Source organism: Hyaena hyaena, unplaced genomic scaffold, assembly GCF_003009895.1.
Source record: "Hyaena hyaena isolate Hyena2069 unplaced genomic scaffold, ASM300989v1 scaffold_127, whole genome shotgun sequence".
NCBI lineage: Eukaryota > Metazoa > Chordata > Mammalia > Carnivora > Hyaenidae > Hyaena > Hyaena hyaena.
Window position 1 is genome coordinate 3331722 of NW_024080758.1, and position 18503 is coordinate 3350224.

At 41.5% G+C, this 18503-nt stretch overlaps 2 protein-coding genes across 4 annotated transcripts in view; one reads left to right on the forward strand and one right to left on the reverse strand.

The window, feature by feature from the left end:
- Nucleotides 1–637: 637 nt before the first annotated feature.
- Nucleotides 638–18008, reverse strand: TFB2M (transcription factor B2, mitochondrial). The gene is made up of 8 exons (XM_039237479.1): nucleotides 17523–18008; nucleotides 16032–16120; nucleotides 13040–13193; nucleotides 12716–12864; nucleotides 9942–10028; nucleotides 7425–7487; nucleotides 2853–3025; nucleotides 638–1045 (listed from the first exon to the last, which is right to left on the reverse strand). The coding sequence occupies exons 1-8, from the start codon at nucleotides 17833–17835 to the stop codon at nucleotides 871–873; spliced, it is 1203 nt and encodes a 400-aa protein (XP_039093410.1). The 5' UTR covers nucleotides 17836–18008; the 3' UTR covers nucleotides 638–870.
- Nucleotides 18009–18074: 66 nt separating this feature from the next.
- CNST (consortin, connexin sorting protein) overlaps nucleotides 18075–18503 on the forward strand; it is a 112587-nt gene continuing 112158 nt past the window's right edge. For all 3 annotated transcript variants that reach the window (XM_039237475.1, XM_039237477.1, XM_039237478.1), the window contains exon 1: nucleotides 18075–18358. The gene's annotated coding sequence lies outside the window, so the exon portion shown is untranslated. The remainder of the gene's footprint in view (nucleotides 18359–18503) is intronic.

The following is an 18503-nucleotide window of genomic DNA, read 5'->3' on the forward strand; positions in this document are numbered from 1 at the left end:
TTTCATATAAAGGTCTAACTTCAGATGAACTTTCTTGATAAAAGAAAAATTCAAGCACTTTTTGCATAGTAGAGTGAATTACTCACTGAAAGCACACTGACTGTACTTAACAATTTAAAATGAATAGCTTAGGGTCAATTTAATATATTATTAGATAGAGACCAAAAGAAAAATATCTCAAAATCTCAGTACTTAAAATACTTTAATTTCTAAAAAAGTTTAAATCATATGAAGGTTGAAATAGCTTCATTGTACAGTACTTGATAATATAATTCAACAATATGAAAATTAAAACCACTTAAATCATTTTAATTTACTTTCTAAGCTTAATAATGTACAAAGTCTTTTGCCAAGAGGAAGCAAAAGATCAACAGTGAAAGTGGAATATTTAAATTAATACAAGGTAATAAGATATTTGGCCAAAAGATTTTTTTGTTTTAAAGTAAGCTCTACACCCAATATGGGACTTAAAATCACAACCCTAAGATCAACTCACACATTCTACTGACTGGGCCAGCCAGGCACTGTTGGACAAAGGGATTTCAAAAACTAAATTTCATCTGCCAATACCCTACAACTACCAGTATACCAACAGTAGATACAATTTAAAACAAAACAAATCCAATCTGATGAAATCCACAAGTAACAGAAGTTTTCTTTTATTTTTTTGTGAATAAAATAGCAAGCATTGTTTTATCCAATATATTAATGGTATCAACTTCAGAAGAAATTATGTGCCCACTCTGCAAAACAAGAGTAGTTCTCTTCTGTTGAAAGCCTGTAAGCTTTTCAAATCTAGTTCTCTTCCATTTGTGCCATAATTTCCAAATAAATAAGTCGTTCGGGCTAATACATGGGCAATCCAGTTCCTTACAAGACTATGTCCTCTATAGAGTCATCAAACAGCCACCTACAAGATTCTCTGGAACACTCTATAGTTTCAAAAAGCAGTTTAAAGTCTTCAGGATATAGATCTGTTATTTTCATGTCTCCATCTTTCTCCATTTGCTCCAGGATAGCTACTGCATTAACTGGACTCAATGACCTGCAAAAGAAATACAAAGTCTGCTTAATTCCACGTTACAACTACAGTTAATATTGGTAGAGATGGCTTCTACGCCCAACTTAAAATGCTTATGATATATACTCAACCATATTTGATGTAAGAGCTTGCATATAATGTAGAGCTTTAACTATTATTTCTAAATCTCATGGCTTACTTGTAACAAAAAGAGCAGATTTAGGCTTTCACGTGTTCGCAATTCTTACCCAAAAATCCAGTTTAACAATGCCCTTCAAAAAAATTCTTCCACCTACCTCTTTCATCTCTTAATTCTCTTTGCAAAAACATCCTTAACATTTAGGTCACATAAGAGTTCAAGAAGTACAAAGAGCAGAAACTGCTGTCCAGCAGTTTTCAAAGAGGGAATAATTTTCCCCTTTTTATATGAAAATTACAGGTGAATAAATTATAAAACATAAAACTGCCTTACAGATTAGCCTAGCAAGGAACTATCAGTGAGCCTTTGACATTAACAAGTAAATATTTATAATAAAATATTTCGGTGAAACAATGTTCCAATACTTTTTGATTTTGAACAGAATTCTAGTCACCGGTGTAAACATGCTTTCAATTCAGAGATCACCAAGGGATTTTCAAATTTTGCAACACATTTACCACACTGATTGCTTAATATCCTATATTCTTGTTATTTTTATTCAAAATAGTCACTACCACAAGGTGATAAGATGAAAAAGGGTAGATTATTTTTAACTGTTCTACCACCACTTTTTTTTTAATGTTTGTTTATTTCTGAGAGAGAGAAACAGAGCACGAGCAGGGGAGAGGTAGAGAGAGAGGGAGACACAGAATCCAAAGCAGGCTCCAGCAGAGCTGTCAGCACAGAGTCTGAAGCAGGGCTCAAACCCATAACCATGAGACCATGACCTGAGCCAAAACTGGATTCTTAAATCGACTGAGCAGCCCAGGCGCCCTATTTCCAGTTTTAACATTTATTTTTACATAAATATTGTTCAACCAACAGCTCATTCCGAGTTTCACCCATCCTCTGGTAATACTTTGAATGACCATGGACTGCTGATTCCAAGGTGCAATGCATAACTTACAAATTGTACACATCAGCCCCATGTAAAAGTTTTGCAGATACCAAATAGGTATTAACAGCTAGAAGGTTTATAAAGCTTTAGGCAGAAACATGAAATCGGGTCCAGGACATGAGTACTAGAGGACTTCGGTCAGGAAATAAAACCACTAAGGACAGGCAGTGACAAAAGGTGGATGGTGGTGCACCAGAAATGATGCCGATTCCATTCCAGCCACTGGCAAAGGGCTGGTTCTTTTTCTTTAAAAAAAAAAAAGAAAAAGAAAAAGAAAAAAAAGTTCTTTTTTAATGTTTATTCATTTTTAATAGATGACACGAGCAGGGGAGGGGCAGAGAGAGAGGAGACACAGAATCTGAGGCAGCTCCAGGCTCCAAGCTGTCAGCACAGAGGTCAATGCAAGGCTCAAACCCATGAACAACAAGATCATGATCTCAGCTGAAATCGGATGCTCAACTGACTGAGCCACCCAGGTGCCCCTATTTTATTTTTTTTAATGTTTATTTTTGAGAGAGAGAGCATGCACAAAACTGGGGTTAGGGGCAGAGAGACAGAGGATCCAAAGTGGGCTCAGCAATGACCAAGGAAGGGTTTTGAAGTTCTGCAGGAGTGAAAACACAATATCTGAGTCTATTAATCATGATACACAAGACATAGAAAATGGACCTCTAACATGAAAATCTAATTCTTATGTTAAATTGCTACTTTATACTTTTATTCTTCTGACTTACTGTAAATGGTCCATGAGCGAGGCATAGCGCTTCATAAAACACTGCTTTAACATGTGAAAAAATACATCATAGTTCACAGACGTTAAATTTTCTGTAAATAAATTCGGAAGAGGCGTCAACTGAATAAAACACATGTTTTGTCCTATTTTTTTATTTATTGGTTCTAATGACTCCTGGAGAGAGAGAAAAAGAAGTTGTGTTAGTTACAGAATATTGCCAGAGCCAAGACTTAGGGAAACTATTCACGCAAGCTGCCTGCTGGAAGAGCAATCAGCACAGAACCGGAGTGCTCTGGTGTGCTCTCTCTGGCTGTGCCAAGAACGCAAGGCCCTAACCACTGCTGACCTGGACAGTTTCTCAGCGTGTTTGCAGTGAGCAGCCTTGAGGGAGGAGATCGTGTCTCTCTCTAGGACAAAGGAGCAGCTTGCTTAAAGTCTGCTAGAAAAGAAGTGAATTCCCCCAGACCTTTGTTTCTAGCTGCAATGCAAACTTCTGAGTGTACAACATCCAAATGAGCTACAGCACATTTCCCCATAGGACCCGAGGGCAGATACAGTCCTGTGTCTGATGCAGGAGTCTGCCCTGGGGTAGTATCCTTTGAAGAGTTAACAGGTTATTAACTTGTAAGCAGGGTAAAACCACATCCCAAACATGACACCAGCATGTACTGACTTTCTTCTGTATGTGAGACACAACACCAGATCCTAAGGATAAAAAAATATACTATGGCCCATGGCCCGCCTGGTTTTCATACAGTATGAATCTAAAAATGGTTTTTACATTTGTAAAGGATTGTTTTAAAAATAAATAAAAGCAAACAAAACAAAAACAAAGAATATGAGATTATTATGTGGTCTACAAACCTTACAACACTTGCAGACTGGCCCTTTCCAGGAAAAGTTGGCCAACCTGCGCTAGTATACACTATTCAGATTAAAATAAAAACTGCACATGCCTTGATGTACGGGTAAGATGTTTTGTCCTACAAAGGAAGAAGGCCATCCGTTTAGGTCCTTTGGGAATCTCATGCATTAGGTAGTGATCCCTTATTTACTTAACTATCTATACATACCCAAGTATATACATATACACACAAACACACACATTTCTATTTTTTACTTTTTTCACGTTTTATTTTTATTTATTTTGAGAGAGAGAGAGAGAAAGAAAGAGAGAACATGAGTGGGGAAGGGGCAGACAGAGAGGGAGAGAGAGAATTCCAAGCAGGCTCTGCCCTGTCAGTGCAAAGCCCAATGTGCTGCTTGATCCTATAAACCATGAGATGACAACGTGAGCCAAAATCAAGAGTCGGACACGCTTAGGGGCGCCTGAGTGGCTTAGTCGGTTAAGCGTCCGACTTGCACTTAGGTCATGATCTCGCGGTTCGTGGGTTCGAGCCCCGCGTCGGGCTCTGTGCTGACTGCCAGCTCAGAGCCTGGAGCCTATTTCAGTCTGTGACTCCCTCTCTCTCTGACCCTCCCCTCCTCACGCTGTGTCTCTCTCTCTCTCCTAGAAATAAATAAAAACATTAAAAAAAAAAAAAAAGAGTTGGACACGCTTAACCGACTGAGACACTTAGCTGTCCCTTTATTTTTTTAACTTTTATTTATTTTTTCATTTAATTCACTTGAGAGAAAGAAGAGCACTTGTGTGGGGAAGTAGGGCAGAGCGACACAAGGAGAGAGAGACACCTGTAAGGAGGCTCCACACCCGGCTCAGAGCACAACGTGGGGCTCGATCTCACAACTGTGAGATCGTGTCCTGAGACGAAATCAAGAGTCAGACGCTTAACCGACTGAGCTCCCTAGGTGCCCCCACAAACTTTAAACATATATATGTTTCTGGAAGACAAAATGGCCTGAAAAGGAAAACTTCAATCAACTGTAGTGTCTAACTTTGGATGCCTACAGCTGACTGGTGGGGCGGGAACGGGAACGGCTCACTAATTACTAGGGATGGAGACAACCTCACAGTTAAAGAGTTGTATGTTGTTCGTAAGACTTTGAAGGCAATTTTTTTTTTTTAAGTTTATTTATTTACTTTGAGAGAGAGAGAACATGAGTGCAGAGGAGAGGGAGAGAGTCGGGGAGGGGGAGAATCTCAGGCAGGCTCCTCTCTGTCAGTACGTAGTCTGACACAGGGCTCAAACTCACAAATTGGGAGATCGTGACCGGAGTTGAAATCCAGAGTTGGATGCTTACCTGACTGAGCCACTCAGGTGCCCTTGAAGGTGACTTCAAAAAGCAAACTGGAGGGGGGGGGGACGGGGGTGCGTCTGGGGGGCTTAGTTGGTTGAGTGACTGACTTCAGCTCAGGTCATAATCTCAGAGACTAGGAGTTTAACACTTGGCTGGCTCAGTCAGACTAGTGAACGACTCTGGATCTCGTGGTTATGAGTTTCAGACCCATAATGAGTGTAGTGATTACTTTAAAAAAAAAAAAAAATGGGAAGGGGAGGCACCTGGGTGGCTCAGTTGGTGAAGTGTCTGACTCTTGATCTTAGCCCAGTTCATGATCTCATGGGTTTGTGAGTTCAAGCTCTGCACTAGGCTGTGTGTAGATGGTGTGGAGCCCACTTGGGATTCTCTGTCTGTCTGTCTGTCTCTCTCTCTCTGACCCACCCTCCCAAAATAAATAAACATTAAAAATAATAAAATCTTTTAACGTTTATTTATTTTTGAGAGAGAGAGAAAGGAGAGAACCAGTCAGGGAGGGGCAGAGAGAGAGGGAGACACAGAATCCAAAGCAGGCTCCAGGCTCTGAGCTGCCAGCACAGAGCCCAATTTGGGGCTCAAACCCATGAATTGCAAGATCATGACCTGAGCTCAAGTCTGACACTTAACCACCTAGGCTCCCTTAAAATAAAATTAAAAACCAAAAACCAAAAACACCCTAGTAGATAGTTTTGTAGTTACAGATACAGACTTACTTGATAAATGGGGAAGAAAAACACTTTCCTGATGTCAAATGAACAGTTATTGTAGCTTACAGAAAAAGTTCTGCTAACAGCATAAAAACCAACACGGCTTCAAAAAAGTGGAAGATCACAAACAACTTGGCTGGAAATGAGAATAATGTGCTCCAAAATACTGTTAAATGTCTCAAAGTGCCTCTGTAGCAATTATGAACATGCTGATACCAAAGACATACATGGACTATCTGAATAAAACTGTCTCATGAAACATTAACATTTGGTTATCTCATCCTCATCCCTAAAGTTCATGTATTCATATTGAGGCCAAAAAACCTTTTCAGCTTTTGCTCTTGTCACTGAAATAAGGACAAAGTGTCTTATATACAGGATTGTTCATTTCAGGGATATCTGAATAAGTTCCTGATATTAACTATTATCTATTACTCTCTCTTGTGAGGCTACAAAACTTAAGCTTATGAGGAATGAATTAGAACTAAAATCGCAATGATCACAATAATGACTGGTGATATCACTCTCAGATGAGACCAATTTTTTAAAGATATTGTTAAGTAGGCTCCATGCCCAACATGGGGCTTGAACTCACGACCCTGAGATTATGAGTCACATGCTCTACGAACTGAGTCAGCCAGACGCACTTAAAATCAGACCATTTCTAAACTGATCATTTTCTTTTTTTCTTTTAGTGTCAAGAGCGAGAGAAAAAAACCATAATTAAAAAATGGGAACTTCAGGCTGAAATGACAGGCTGGGATTAGGGCATCATTAGCATTTAATCCTTAAGCGAAACTTTTTTTTCTTACCTAAGAGGCAAAACAAAAACAAAAACAATTTTTGTTTTGTTTTCAGAGAACCTAAAGTGAAACTTGTGAATTGACTCCAAAAATTATTTTTTAAATTGAACTAGTTGGCTCCAATTTCACTACAAGCACCCGTGATAAAAAGAAAATGGAGGATCGCTTTAGAACATCATCACTTCAGTTCTTCAGAAAGGGGAAAAACCAGACACAAGCCCCACCTCCCATGGTGGGTCATCACACATAATCATGAATTCAATCATCATAAGTAGTAATATTACACCTTTCTGACTTTTAGTTTATCAAATTAGATGGACAAATTTTCCAAATTTGAGATGTATCTTCTATTTCAACAGAGATAAAAATGAAGTCAAATTCTGTTTAAGCTCTTTCTATGCTAACTAGGATCCACGTATCATCAGCTGAAAAATACAATGCTTCAAAAATAATTAGGTTTTAAAATAATGTTTATGGTTTATTCTGACAGAGACAGCCAGAGAGAGCACACACGAGCAGGGGAGCAGGGATGGGGAAGGAGGGAGAGGGAGAATCCCACACAGGGCCTGCACTGTCAGCCCAGAGCCCAACACATGACTGGAGCCCACGAACCAAAGACCATGACCCAAACCAAAACCAAGAGTCAGACTTTTACTCAGGTCATGATCTCAGTGTGTGGGTTCGAGCCCCATATCGGGCTCACTGCTGGCAGCACAGAGCCCTGTTCGATCCTCTGCCTGCCCCCCTCAAAAACAAATAAATTTACTTTAGAAAATTTTAAGTAAATAGAGAATACCAGATGTTCCATTTAGAGGAAAAAAGAGAAGGGTACGCATTCATTCTCACCTTATTCTTCAACTTCTTCGGCCCCCCGTCTTGTCTGTATACGCTGAATGAGGACCAGGGCTCCTTGAGGGAAGATAAAACCAAAACATTTCTTTGAGTTTTCTGTAGTCAAAGTGCCTCAGATTGTTACTGCCTTTATTTTTTTTTTTTTTTAATGCCTTCTTTATTTCTGAGAGAGAGAGAGAGAGAGACAGCGTGAGCAGGGGAGGGTCAGAGAGAGAGGGAGACACAGAATCTGAAACAGGCTCCAGGCTCTGAGCTTTCAGCAGAGCCCGATGCAGGGCTTGAACCCACGAACCGTGAGATCATGACCTGAGTCAAAGTCGGACGCTTAACCGGCTGAGGCACCCAGGTGCCCCTATTACTGCCTTTAAAGAACAGAATAAATCCAATTCAAGTCACCATTCTAATCGGATTTAAGACAACAATGTGGGAGAGGTAGATCATACACATCCCTCTTCTAGTTTTTTTAGATAAAGAGAAGGAAAATCGAAGTCTATCCTGATATTGAGAATAATCCTATTTGGATAGGCTCATCCTTAATATCATTATACAAATAGGCCCTTAAGTTATTTTAATAGCTAAGATTTCTGTAGTAGACTCACAATCAGGTTAGGGACCATCAAATCAACACTGAGGTTAATGAATGGCTAAAGTCAACATGGGACCTTTGAAAACAATCACTGCAGAACAACAAAAAAGAAGACTCCTGAAAGCTAAAGTCATGGGAGGCCTTCATGAAGAAAGCAGCAGATAGCCCTGATGAGAGAAGAGGCGCAGGTAAAAGGCCAAGAGAATGAGAGATCACAGAGGTAAGAAAGGATTTCAGGGACACCAAGAACGGCAGTACCAAGGTTACAATGTCCCAGGGCAGAGTCATTGCCGTGAACCCTAGTGTGACGAGTTCTGGGACTACAGAGGGCATGACAGATATGAAAGACAAGGAACAAATAGCCAATCTAAGAAGCTCACTACTGGAGGGGAATAAATACAATTGGAACAAAAGCTGAAGTCAAATGGTAACATTCTAACAACCGAGTGCGCACACTGAAGGGTTTAACGTGCTCCTGGACGAAGCAGTGAAGGGACAGACACACACGGCAAATTTAAAAATGAAACCAACACATCCTTCGAAGAACAAGGGCCTATCAAATACATAAACATACATCCAACAAAAACTCTAGTTCACTACAATAAAAAAGACAAAGGACAAATTACGGCATGAGAGAAATAGTGGCTATCAGTGTTTTCTTCACTCTGACCCTGTGGAGGGAGGAGCCACGCGTCACACGTGGCCAATGAACACGTGAAACTTTCTAGTCTGAACAGAGAGGTATGAAGTGTGAAATATACATCGAACCTCAAAGGCCCGCTACATATAAAAAGAATGCAAATTATGTAATAACCAATCGTAACGTTGATGCTACTCGGAAATGACAATATTTTGATTGAGAACGTTAAATAAAATATATTAAAATTAGTTTCACCTGCTTTTTACTTTTTATGAATGCTGCTACTAAAAGATCTAAGGTTACATATGTGGCTCCCATTACAATTCTATTAGGCATCTCTGATCTGCTTAAAGAAATAAACCGCAAAGGGAATACTCTGTAGTGAGGTTTTAAGGGGCCATTAAAAACTTAGGAAAAATATCTAGTGACAAGAGAAAAAACTTATTAACTGTTAGCTATTAAGTAAAAAAAAGATACAAAATAATATAATCTCCACCATGTAAAGGAATAAAACAAAAACAGAAGAAAAAGAAAAGGCTACAAATGTCAATATTGACCTCTGGGTGGTAGAACAGTAGTGGTGATTTTTAAAATTCTTCTTTCTTTCCTTCCTTTTCTTTCTTAGGTCTCCCATTTTTACAGTGGGCCCATATTATTTTTAATGATCGAGGAAAATATAAACATGTGATGAAATCAGAAGCACTAAGTTACTTTGCTCTATTATCTTCAACAGCTAGAAAAAAAATTAATTTTTAATTTTTCTCCATTTACTAGTCAAAAAATGTAGCCTTTTTTTTTTTTTCTGAGAGGAGGGAGCGCACATGAGAAAGGGGCAAAGAGAGAGAGAGACAGACAGAGAGAGAGAAAGAGAGAGAGAGAGAGAACTGGGGCTCTTGTTCACAGGAAGTGGGGCTTAAGCTCACAAGACGCGGGGCTCGAAGTCATGAACCGTAAGAACACGACCTGAGTTGATGTCAGATGCTTAACGACTGAGCCACTCAGGCACCCAAAATATAGCCTCTTTAAAAACAATCAAGTTCTGGGCCGCATGGGCGGCTCAGTCGGTTGGGTGTCCGACTCCGGCTCAGGTCACGACCTTGCGGTCTAAGAGTTCGAGCCCCGCGCTGGGCTCTGTGCTGACAGCTTGGAGCCTGGAGCCTGCTTTCGAATCTGTGTCTCCCTCTCTTTCTCTGCTCCTCCCCTGCCTGTGCTCTCTCTGTCTCTTAAAAGTAAATAAACTTAAAAATAAAAAAGTTCTGTTGCAATCTAGAAAGATTTTACTCACCACGTGCAGGAGTTTAATGGCACAGGCCACTTGCCAGAGAACACTCAGCGGCTGGTACAGGGGACTTTGGGGGTCTGCCACCAGTTTCTAGAAAAAAGAAAGTTGCATGTGTACATAACTATAATCAATCAAATTCAAGTTTTGGATCTTAAAAGTATTAACAGTATCTGGAAATTACAGAAAACTAGAATTAAATGCAAAACCTTAACTGTAACGTTTCTAAGAAGAGAAAGTCTTTTTAAACTTTCACATTGAAATACATCATCATGTACACTTAAAATACAACGTGTGGGATGATTTCCTGTACCCATAACCCGTATCAAGGGAAAATCTCATTAAAGAAAAAAATGAAACAAAAATATCTAATTACCATGGAGAACAAGTATGTTAGAAATATGTATCAGGTAGCTATTCAATTTTGAGTGAAGAATTGTTTAGGCTGACCGATCTCCTCAGCGAGTGAGAGGGCTGCACACAGCAAACCACATGTGACAAGGTCCACAGTGAAAGAAGCATTGCAACATTTTCCTAATAGCAAGATAAAGTCTGATGAAGCACGTCCCATTTCTCTTTCTTCATGTATACAATGTACATATAGCCTCAAGGTTCTAAGTCCCCTATTCTTCCCATGGACAGTCATTATTTCTTTATGAAGTCTTAGGGAGTAAGCCACCTTTTCTCATCTTGCTTCACCATCCTGACCCATAACTTACAGGCCAGTAAGCACTGTGTGTTGCCACAATTAAAGGATTAATAACACGAAGCGTTCTGAGCAGAAAAGAAACATTACTCTCAAGACACTATCAAGAACTTCAGAAGACCCTTGAATTTCAGAGAAGAGTCTAAAAACCATACATATTCGTGTGTGAATAAATGAATTCAGTTGCAGGATATAAAATCAACACACAAAAGTCAGTCGTTTTTCTATAAGCTAATTAATGGCAAACGATCTGAAAAGGAAATTAAGAAAATTCCATTTACAACAGCATCAAAAAGAGTCAAATACTTAGGAACTAACTTGTCGAAGGAGAGGAAGGGCTTGTACACTGACAACTACAGAACACTAATGAAAGAAATTAAACACAAATGGGAAGTCAACTTGTGTTCAGAGATCAGAAGACTTATCAATATTAAGCTATCAATATTTATTACTCAAAGTGATCTACACATTCAATGCAATCCCTATCAGAATCCCAAGCGTGTTTTTTCACAGAAACAGAAAAAACAATTCTAAAATTCATATGGAATCTCAAGGTACACTGAATAGCCTAATATAATAAAAGAACCCAGACACAGACCCTCATGTGTATGGTTAAATGATCTTTTGACAAGGGTGTCAAGGCCATTCACTTGGAAACAAAAGGTGCTGGGAAAACTGAATACCTCTGTATGCACAAGAATGAACTTGGACCCCCGCCCAACACCAAATAAAAAAGTAACTCAAAATGGATCAAAGACATGAATATAAGAACTGAAAATTATAAAACTCTTAAAACATAAAAGTTTCCTGACATTGGATTTGACAGTGGATTCTTAGCTACAACACCAAAGGCACAGACAGCAATAAGGAAAAAAAAGACAAACTGGACTTCATCACAGTAAAAAACTTTGGGAATCAATGGGCACACTCGACAGTGAGCTCCACGGACGGGGAGAGAACACCTGCAGGTATTTCATGTATCCGAGCAGGGATTAATCATGAGAATATAGAAATAACTCCTAAAACTTAACAACAACAAAAAAAAACAAAAACAAAAACAAAAAAGGGCAAAGGACTTTAGCAGACACTCCTCCAAAGGTGATACACAAATGGTCTACAAGAAAAGATGTTCAACATCACTAATCAGGTTAAAACCACAAAGAGAAACCACCTAACATCATTACAACGGGTATTATAAACGGAACACAAGTGTTGAGAGAACATGGAGACATCAGAATCCCAGTGCACTGCTGGGGGGAATATAAAATGGCGCAGCCGCTGTGGAACACAGTAGGGTGGATCCCCTCCAAATTAAAAAACAGTATTACCATAGAATCCAGCAATTCCACCTCTGGATATAGAGCCAAAAGTACTGTAAGCAGAGACTGGAAGAGAGGTTTGCACACCAAGGCTCATGGCAGCATCATTGACGATAACCAAAAGTGGAAATGATGCAAATGTTCACTGACGGAAGGATGAATAAACAAAAGGTGGTGTGCATATGTGTACATATACAATACACAATGAGTATTGCTCAGCCTTAAAAAGGAAATAATTTTCTGACCCATGCTACAGCTTGGAAGAACACGAAAGGCATTACGCTAAGCGAAGTCGGACACGAAATGCAACACTCTATGATTGCACTTACATGAAGAACCTAGAATAGTCAAATTCATTGAGACAGAAAGTAGAACGCTGTTTACCAGAGACTCAGGGGAAGGGGGAGGTGGAGAGTTGATGTCAAATTCTGCACTGGAATGATGAAAAAACTTCTGAGAGGAAACAGATAGTGGTTAATGGTTGGACCACAATGTGAATAGACAACACCACTGAACTGCACACTTATAAAGTTAAAATGATATATATTAGGTCATGTATATTTAACCACACACACACACACACACACACACACTTTAAAAAATCGAACCTAAAGATTGCTCTACAGAAATTTAAAAACATTCTTAATACTCTCAAGTATCATGAGCTCAAATTAAAGTCACACAGACTAAGACTACACAGAAAAATCACGGGACTCTTTCCAAACAAAAACTACTCATACTTGTTGATAACCTACCTCGTATTCCTTCTCAGCAATAAACATATTTAGTTGTACTCGTCCAAAACTGTATATAGAAGTAGAAGAATATAGGTCATATAAAAGTTTCCACAGTATCTTTTTCTCATTTTTAGCTGGGAAGATTCCAACTACCTTTAATGGGTTATCTGTTAAGAATACAAGCAAAAATATTTGAATAAATTGTTTAAACTTTTTCCAAAGATCGTATTTTTTTGAGTTAAACCAAGTTAACGGACACGGATCTCTTCAGCAGACAAGGTGTACTGCCAGAGAAAGGTGCCATACTATAAGGTATTTGAGACAGCGAATGGCAAAAATTACCTTCTGACCAAGGAAGTGCTTCTATTCCCAAACTCTGAAAAAGCGTTTCAGAAAGCATAATGGGAGGTTTCACTATTCCAGAATTTCTAGGATCCAGTTTAAAGAAGTCACAGTGGACCACTTCTAGATTTTTATTCACCGTTTTTCGCAGCAACTAAAGAGACAGAGAGAACGTGTTTAAGACTTTCAGTGATATGCAGACTTGGTAACAATTCAAAGATCTACTTCAAGAAATGTACCCTAAAATGTAGTAACATAATTAAGAGAAATTAATTAATGCCCAAAAAGTGATGAGCATACAATATTACTAAGAAAAAGCCCCCAAAACAAAAAACCTTCAAGAAATTCTTACTCATCCTTTTACTTTCTCTACTCTGAAGTTACAAAAAATCAAGGAGGGCACTATGATGTGCTACACACACTGAAGCTCTCATGCACAGAAAGTTCTGTTGATGTATATCAATGTTTCAGGAATGTGCATTTTATTTTTTTTTGTTTTTATTTACTTCTGAGAGAGAGAGAAACAGTGTGAGCAGGGGAGGGTCAGAGAGAGAAGGAGATACAGAATCTGAAACAGGCAACAGGCTCTGAGCTGTCAGAACAGAGTCCGACGCGGGGCTCGAATCCACGAATTGTGAGATCATGACCGGAGTTGAAACAGAAACCAAACCTAACTATTCTTAAGTGTTTGATTTCAACCTCTAAATGTTATTTTATTTCTGACTCTAATAAACTCTAATGAGGCACCCTTGAGAATGAGATGAGTGGAAGGAACAGCCTGGGGTGGAAATCATCCACTTTTGCTCGTGTCCGAGCACGGGTGTCCTGAGACACCCGTTAGGCGGTCCGAGTGGAGACACCAGGTAGGAAGTTGTGGGCCTCAGTGGGGAGGTCAGTGGAGTGGTCCAGGCTAACGACATAAAGTGGTGAGAACTGGCGTGCTGAAGGTTATCAAAGCCAGGGGTGCAGAGGAGGCCCCCTAGGGAGAATCACAGAAGAGGAGACCTGAGGATAGAGTTAGTCCAAAGTCTCATGAGAGGCTGAGAAGGCAAAAATGGGAGGAAGAAAACCAGAAGAGTGTGGTGTTAGGACAGCCAGAGAAAAAGCACTCTCACTGATGGATATCTCACAGCTTCCCTTGAAAGGCCTACAAGCTGCTCTATATATAGCAATAAAGTAACCTCACAAGTTATTCAAGTGTCACATTTTGATCTTTGTAACTAATAAAAGCTAACGGATTTTAGTTTGATAAGAATGTAAGAATGCACACTTTAAGACTTTCTTCTCCGAGCGCCTGGGTGGCTCAGTCATTTGAACGTCTGACTTCAGCTCAGGTCATGATCTTGCGGCTCGTGAGTTCAAGCCCCGCACTGGACTCTGTGTTGACAACTCAGAGGCTGGAACCTGCTTCAGATTCTGTCTCCCTCTCTCTGCCCCTACCCTGCTCGAGCTCTGTGAGGGGAAAGTCTCTGTCTCTCTCTCAAAAATAAACAAACAAAAGAGACTTTGCTCCTCTCGTATTTTGAAAGTGCATGTTTGTTTTGGCATCTGTTGCTTACCGTGCAATAATGGTAATGACAATAACAGCCAAAACTCCAAAATAATTTCAGTTCCACAGTAATAGTGAAATCACCTTTTAAAACTCAAGTTGACTGCATTTAAGATTCAGAGACAGGAAGCAGTTTATCTTATTTCAACTGCAACAAGATTCTTTACAAGTGGTATTACTGTCTCTATTTTATGTAAGAGAAAAAAGAAAAACCAAAGTCAAACAGGTTAAATTACTTAATCGCCTAAGAGTCTCAAAGGTAGTGAGAGCTGGGCTGACCTTCAGGATGATTTGAAGACTGTATTCCATCTCTGCTGAAATGCCACACAGCTTACCACAAAAGCTGAGCTCTCTTCAACTGAGTATGTCATGTACAGCTCTTTCTGCCTCAACAGTTTCCACTTTCAATAGAGATATATTAAGACTTATCATTATTGGATACAATTTGAAAAGTCTATCTCTAGCACATCCAGACTGGCAAACTGCTCCTGCTTGAAACACTGTTAATGTGGAGTCCTGGGAATTTTATGAGGGAGAGGGAGAGAAAGATAAGAATCTTAAGCCTTCATCATCCCTGAAAATCTTTTCAGTTTTTAGGAGCAAACTCTGGGTGGCTAGAAGCATGGTCTGTGAAGACCACCACTTTAAAGCAGGGATTTAGGGCCACAAAACTTCTATTTAAATGGTTCCTTCTCTTTTATTCTGGCAAATAGATGAATTCACACCAAACCTTATTTGAATGGCCTTTCATTCCATCATATGATGGTTAGTAAGAGTGAGAGAACATGTACTAAGGGCTCAGCTCAGTTAGTACTGAGCAGAGGGGGGGAAAGGAATCAGAAAGAAAATAAAAGCTTGAACTGAAACACAAACTAGGTCTAATCAAAGACTGGATTTAGTAAGTGATGGATTTTATGCTTACGTTGTAGTTTGTTTAAAGAAATTTTATAATTAATATTCCTGTAAGAAATACTGCGTGTCATGACCTTTCTAGCGCCCAACCCTCCACCTTTCACTCAACCATTTTCAAAGTGAACACTTTCCTTGATCGTATAAAACCGTAAATCCAGAGTCCCATTAACGTAATCGTAGCACTCCAATTAGACTCTAAGTTCACAGAAAGCAGGGCACGGGATATCCTGCTAGAGATGAGGGGAAAAGCCTAGAGACACCAGTTCTACTTTGTTCAGTCACCCAGCTAGTCTGTAACACCCAGAGAACAAGCCTCAGAACTCCAATCGTTTAGTCAATGAGTGTAGATACTGTGATATTACCACTTACTACTGATACTATGCTATGCTCTAGTCCCTGTGGATAACAATACACGTACAGGATGACCCCTAAAAGTGAGTCTAAAAAAATAAAGTGTGTGCTTAATTCTTACTTCCCTAAATACTCAAAGATAGCTGAACAATAAATTATTTTTAGAAACTAAAAGTATACCTCCAAATGTGGAAGAAACGTTCTGTTACACTCAAGGGCAATCACTTTGGCCTGGCTTTCAAGTAATGCTTGAGTCAGGATTCCGGGACCTAGTGTATTAACAAAACGAAACATTTATTTGCCAAAGAAACAATTTCTTTCTATATAATTTACTAAAGTAGATGTTTTACCTGTATTATTTAATTTTGATTTCTACAACAGCCCCAAAGTAGAAAGTACACTCTGTGTTCACATGTAAGGAAACTGGGGATTAGAGAAAAATCATTTGCCTCGACACAACTGTGCTGGACTCTGAATCCATTCTGTCAAAGCCTGAAAAGCCTGCATTCTTAATCGTCATGTTTTACGTCTCGGAAAAACGAGCAGGAAAAGGTGCCTTCAGCACATCACTTAATCACTGACTGCCCAGACACTTTAACCACGAAAGACACTGTCAAACCTAATCAGAACTGACCCATGACAAAATGTGCTACTTAAAAAAAATAGTAGTTTTCAGGGGCGCCTGGCTGGCTCACTCAGAAATTTGTGAGACACTTGATCTCAGGGTTGTAAGCTCGAGCCCCACGTTGGGTGTAAAAAATTAACTTTAAAAAAAGTACTTCTGAGGGTGCCCGGGTGGCTCAGCCGGTGAAGCAACCAACTTTGGCTCAGCTCAAGAGTTTGAGCCCCACATCTGGCTCTGCACAGACAGCTGGGAGCCTTGGAGCCTGCTTCGAATTCTGTCTCCCTCTCTTTCTGCCCCTCCCCTGCTCACACTATTTCCCTCTCTCAAAAACAAACATTTAAAAAGAATTAAAAAGGGGGCGCCCTGGTGGCTCAGGTCAAGATCTCACAGTTCCTGGGTTCTAGCCCTGAACTGGGCTCTGTGCTGACAGCTCAGAGCCTAGAACGTGCTTCAGATTCTGTCTCTCCCTCTCTCTGCTCCTCCACTGCTCATCCTCTGTCCCTCTCTCTCAAAGATAATGATTTAAAAAAAATAGAAAAGTAGTTTTGGGGACCCCTGGGTGGGTAATTCTATTATGCATTTTGATGAACACTCTTGATTTCCGCTCAGGTCCTGATCCCAAGGGTCGTGGGATCCAGCCCTGTGTGGGACTCAGCACTGAGCATGGAGCCTGCTTAATATTCACTCTCTCCCTCTCTCTACCCGTCTCCTGCTTGCACGCACTTCCATTATATTTATGTATGTTTTAAAATCTATAAATCTTATGTTCCTGACATCCTGCTACGGTCTCCAGGAGACCTATGCAGAAGATAAAAGTTCCTGGGGCGGAGGGCGCTTCCAAGTGTTTTGAGGAGACGGTAACATCTAAGAGCATAGGAGCATGTATTATCAAATGTTGTGTAAAGTGCAACTCGCTGCAAGGACAGTTCATGGTGTCACGGTTAACACTGTCCACGCAAGCCGCTTTAAGGGGCCAGGTCTTAAACAGCACCCGGTACGCAACCAACAGAGGTTGGCATTAGAAATGCAGTCCACGACGGACTCACCTGGATTGCACTCCAGGAAGAGCTGGTGAGGGTTTCCGTCTTCTTCCAGCAGTATCTGCGCCAAGGTCGCGGCGAGCTTCGGACTGGTTATGTAACTGCGGGGCTCTGAGCGTCTCTTGGGCATCCACGAGGGCGAGTCTTTTAAACCCTGGCGGGGCAGCTGCTGCGGGCGGAGGTCAGACAAGCCACGGCGGTTCCGCGCCGGGACGCCCTTCCACCTCGCCGCTCCGGACCCCAAAACGCAAACTCCACCAGCGCCGGTCAAGGCTGACAGCAACAGCCGCGGGGAAAGCCCCGCCACCGGGACCAACATCCTCACCCTGTAACGTCGGTCCCAAAAATCGCCCGAGGTCGTCACATCGTCCGCGAACACAGCACAGGGAACTCCACGTGCCACCCCCCGCCTACCACCCCACTAGAGCGAGCGGTACCAGACGCTACAAACTGCGCATGCGAACGCTTCCTCCTTCTTGCCACTTCCCTCACTTCCGCTTCCGTCCGGGTGCAGCCGCCAGACGATTGTGAGTGGACCGACGCGGAGAGAGACGGAGCATCCGGGTTGCGTCTGGACTGGTTACTCTATGGTTGTCCCCGCGCTTCCTCTCTAGCCGCTCGCGCTCTATGCTCCGCGGTCGCCGGCCGCCCGCCGCCCGCCGGCCCGCCGCGAAGGGTGCGCAGAGGGAGGCGGGGCGGGAAGGTAGGAGGTGTCTCCTCCACGGGAGCGGCGGGAGACCGGTGCAGACTCTGTGACAGCGCCTCGGCCGCCATGTCAGCAAGCGGGGCTGGAGACAGACCCGGCGCGCGGCCGTAGCTCTCCGGTCGCCTCCGACTCCCAGGTGAGGAGAGGGAGAGCGGTGCGGGGCAGCGGCGGGGGTGGAAAGCTCCGGGACCCCCGCGCGCCTCCCCCGCGCTGCGCGCCGCCTCTGCGCTCCCGGCGACTTGTGGCCCCGCGCCCCCTGCGCCCGCCGGGCCGGGCGTCCG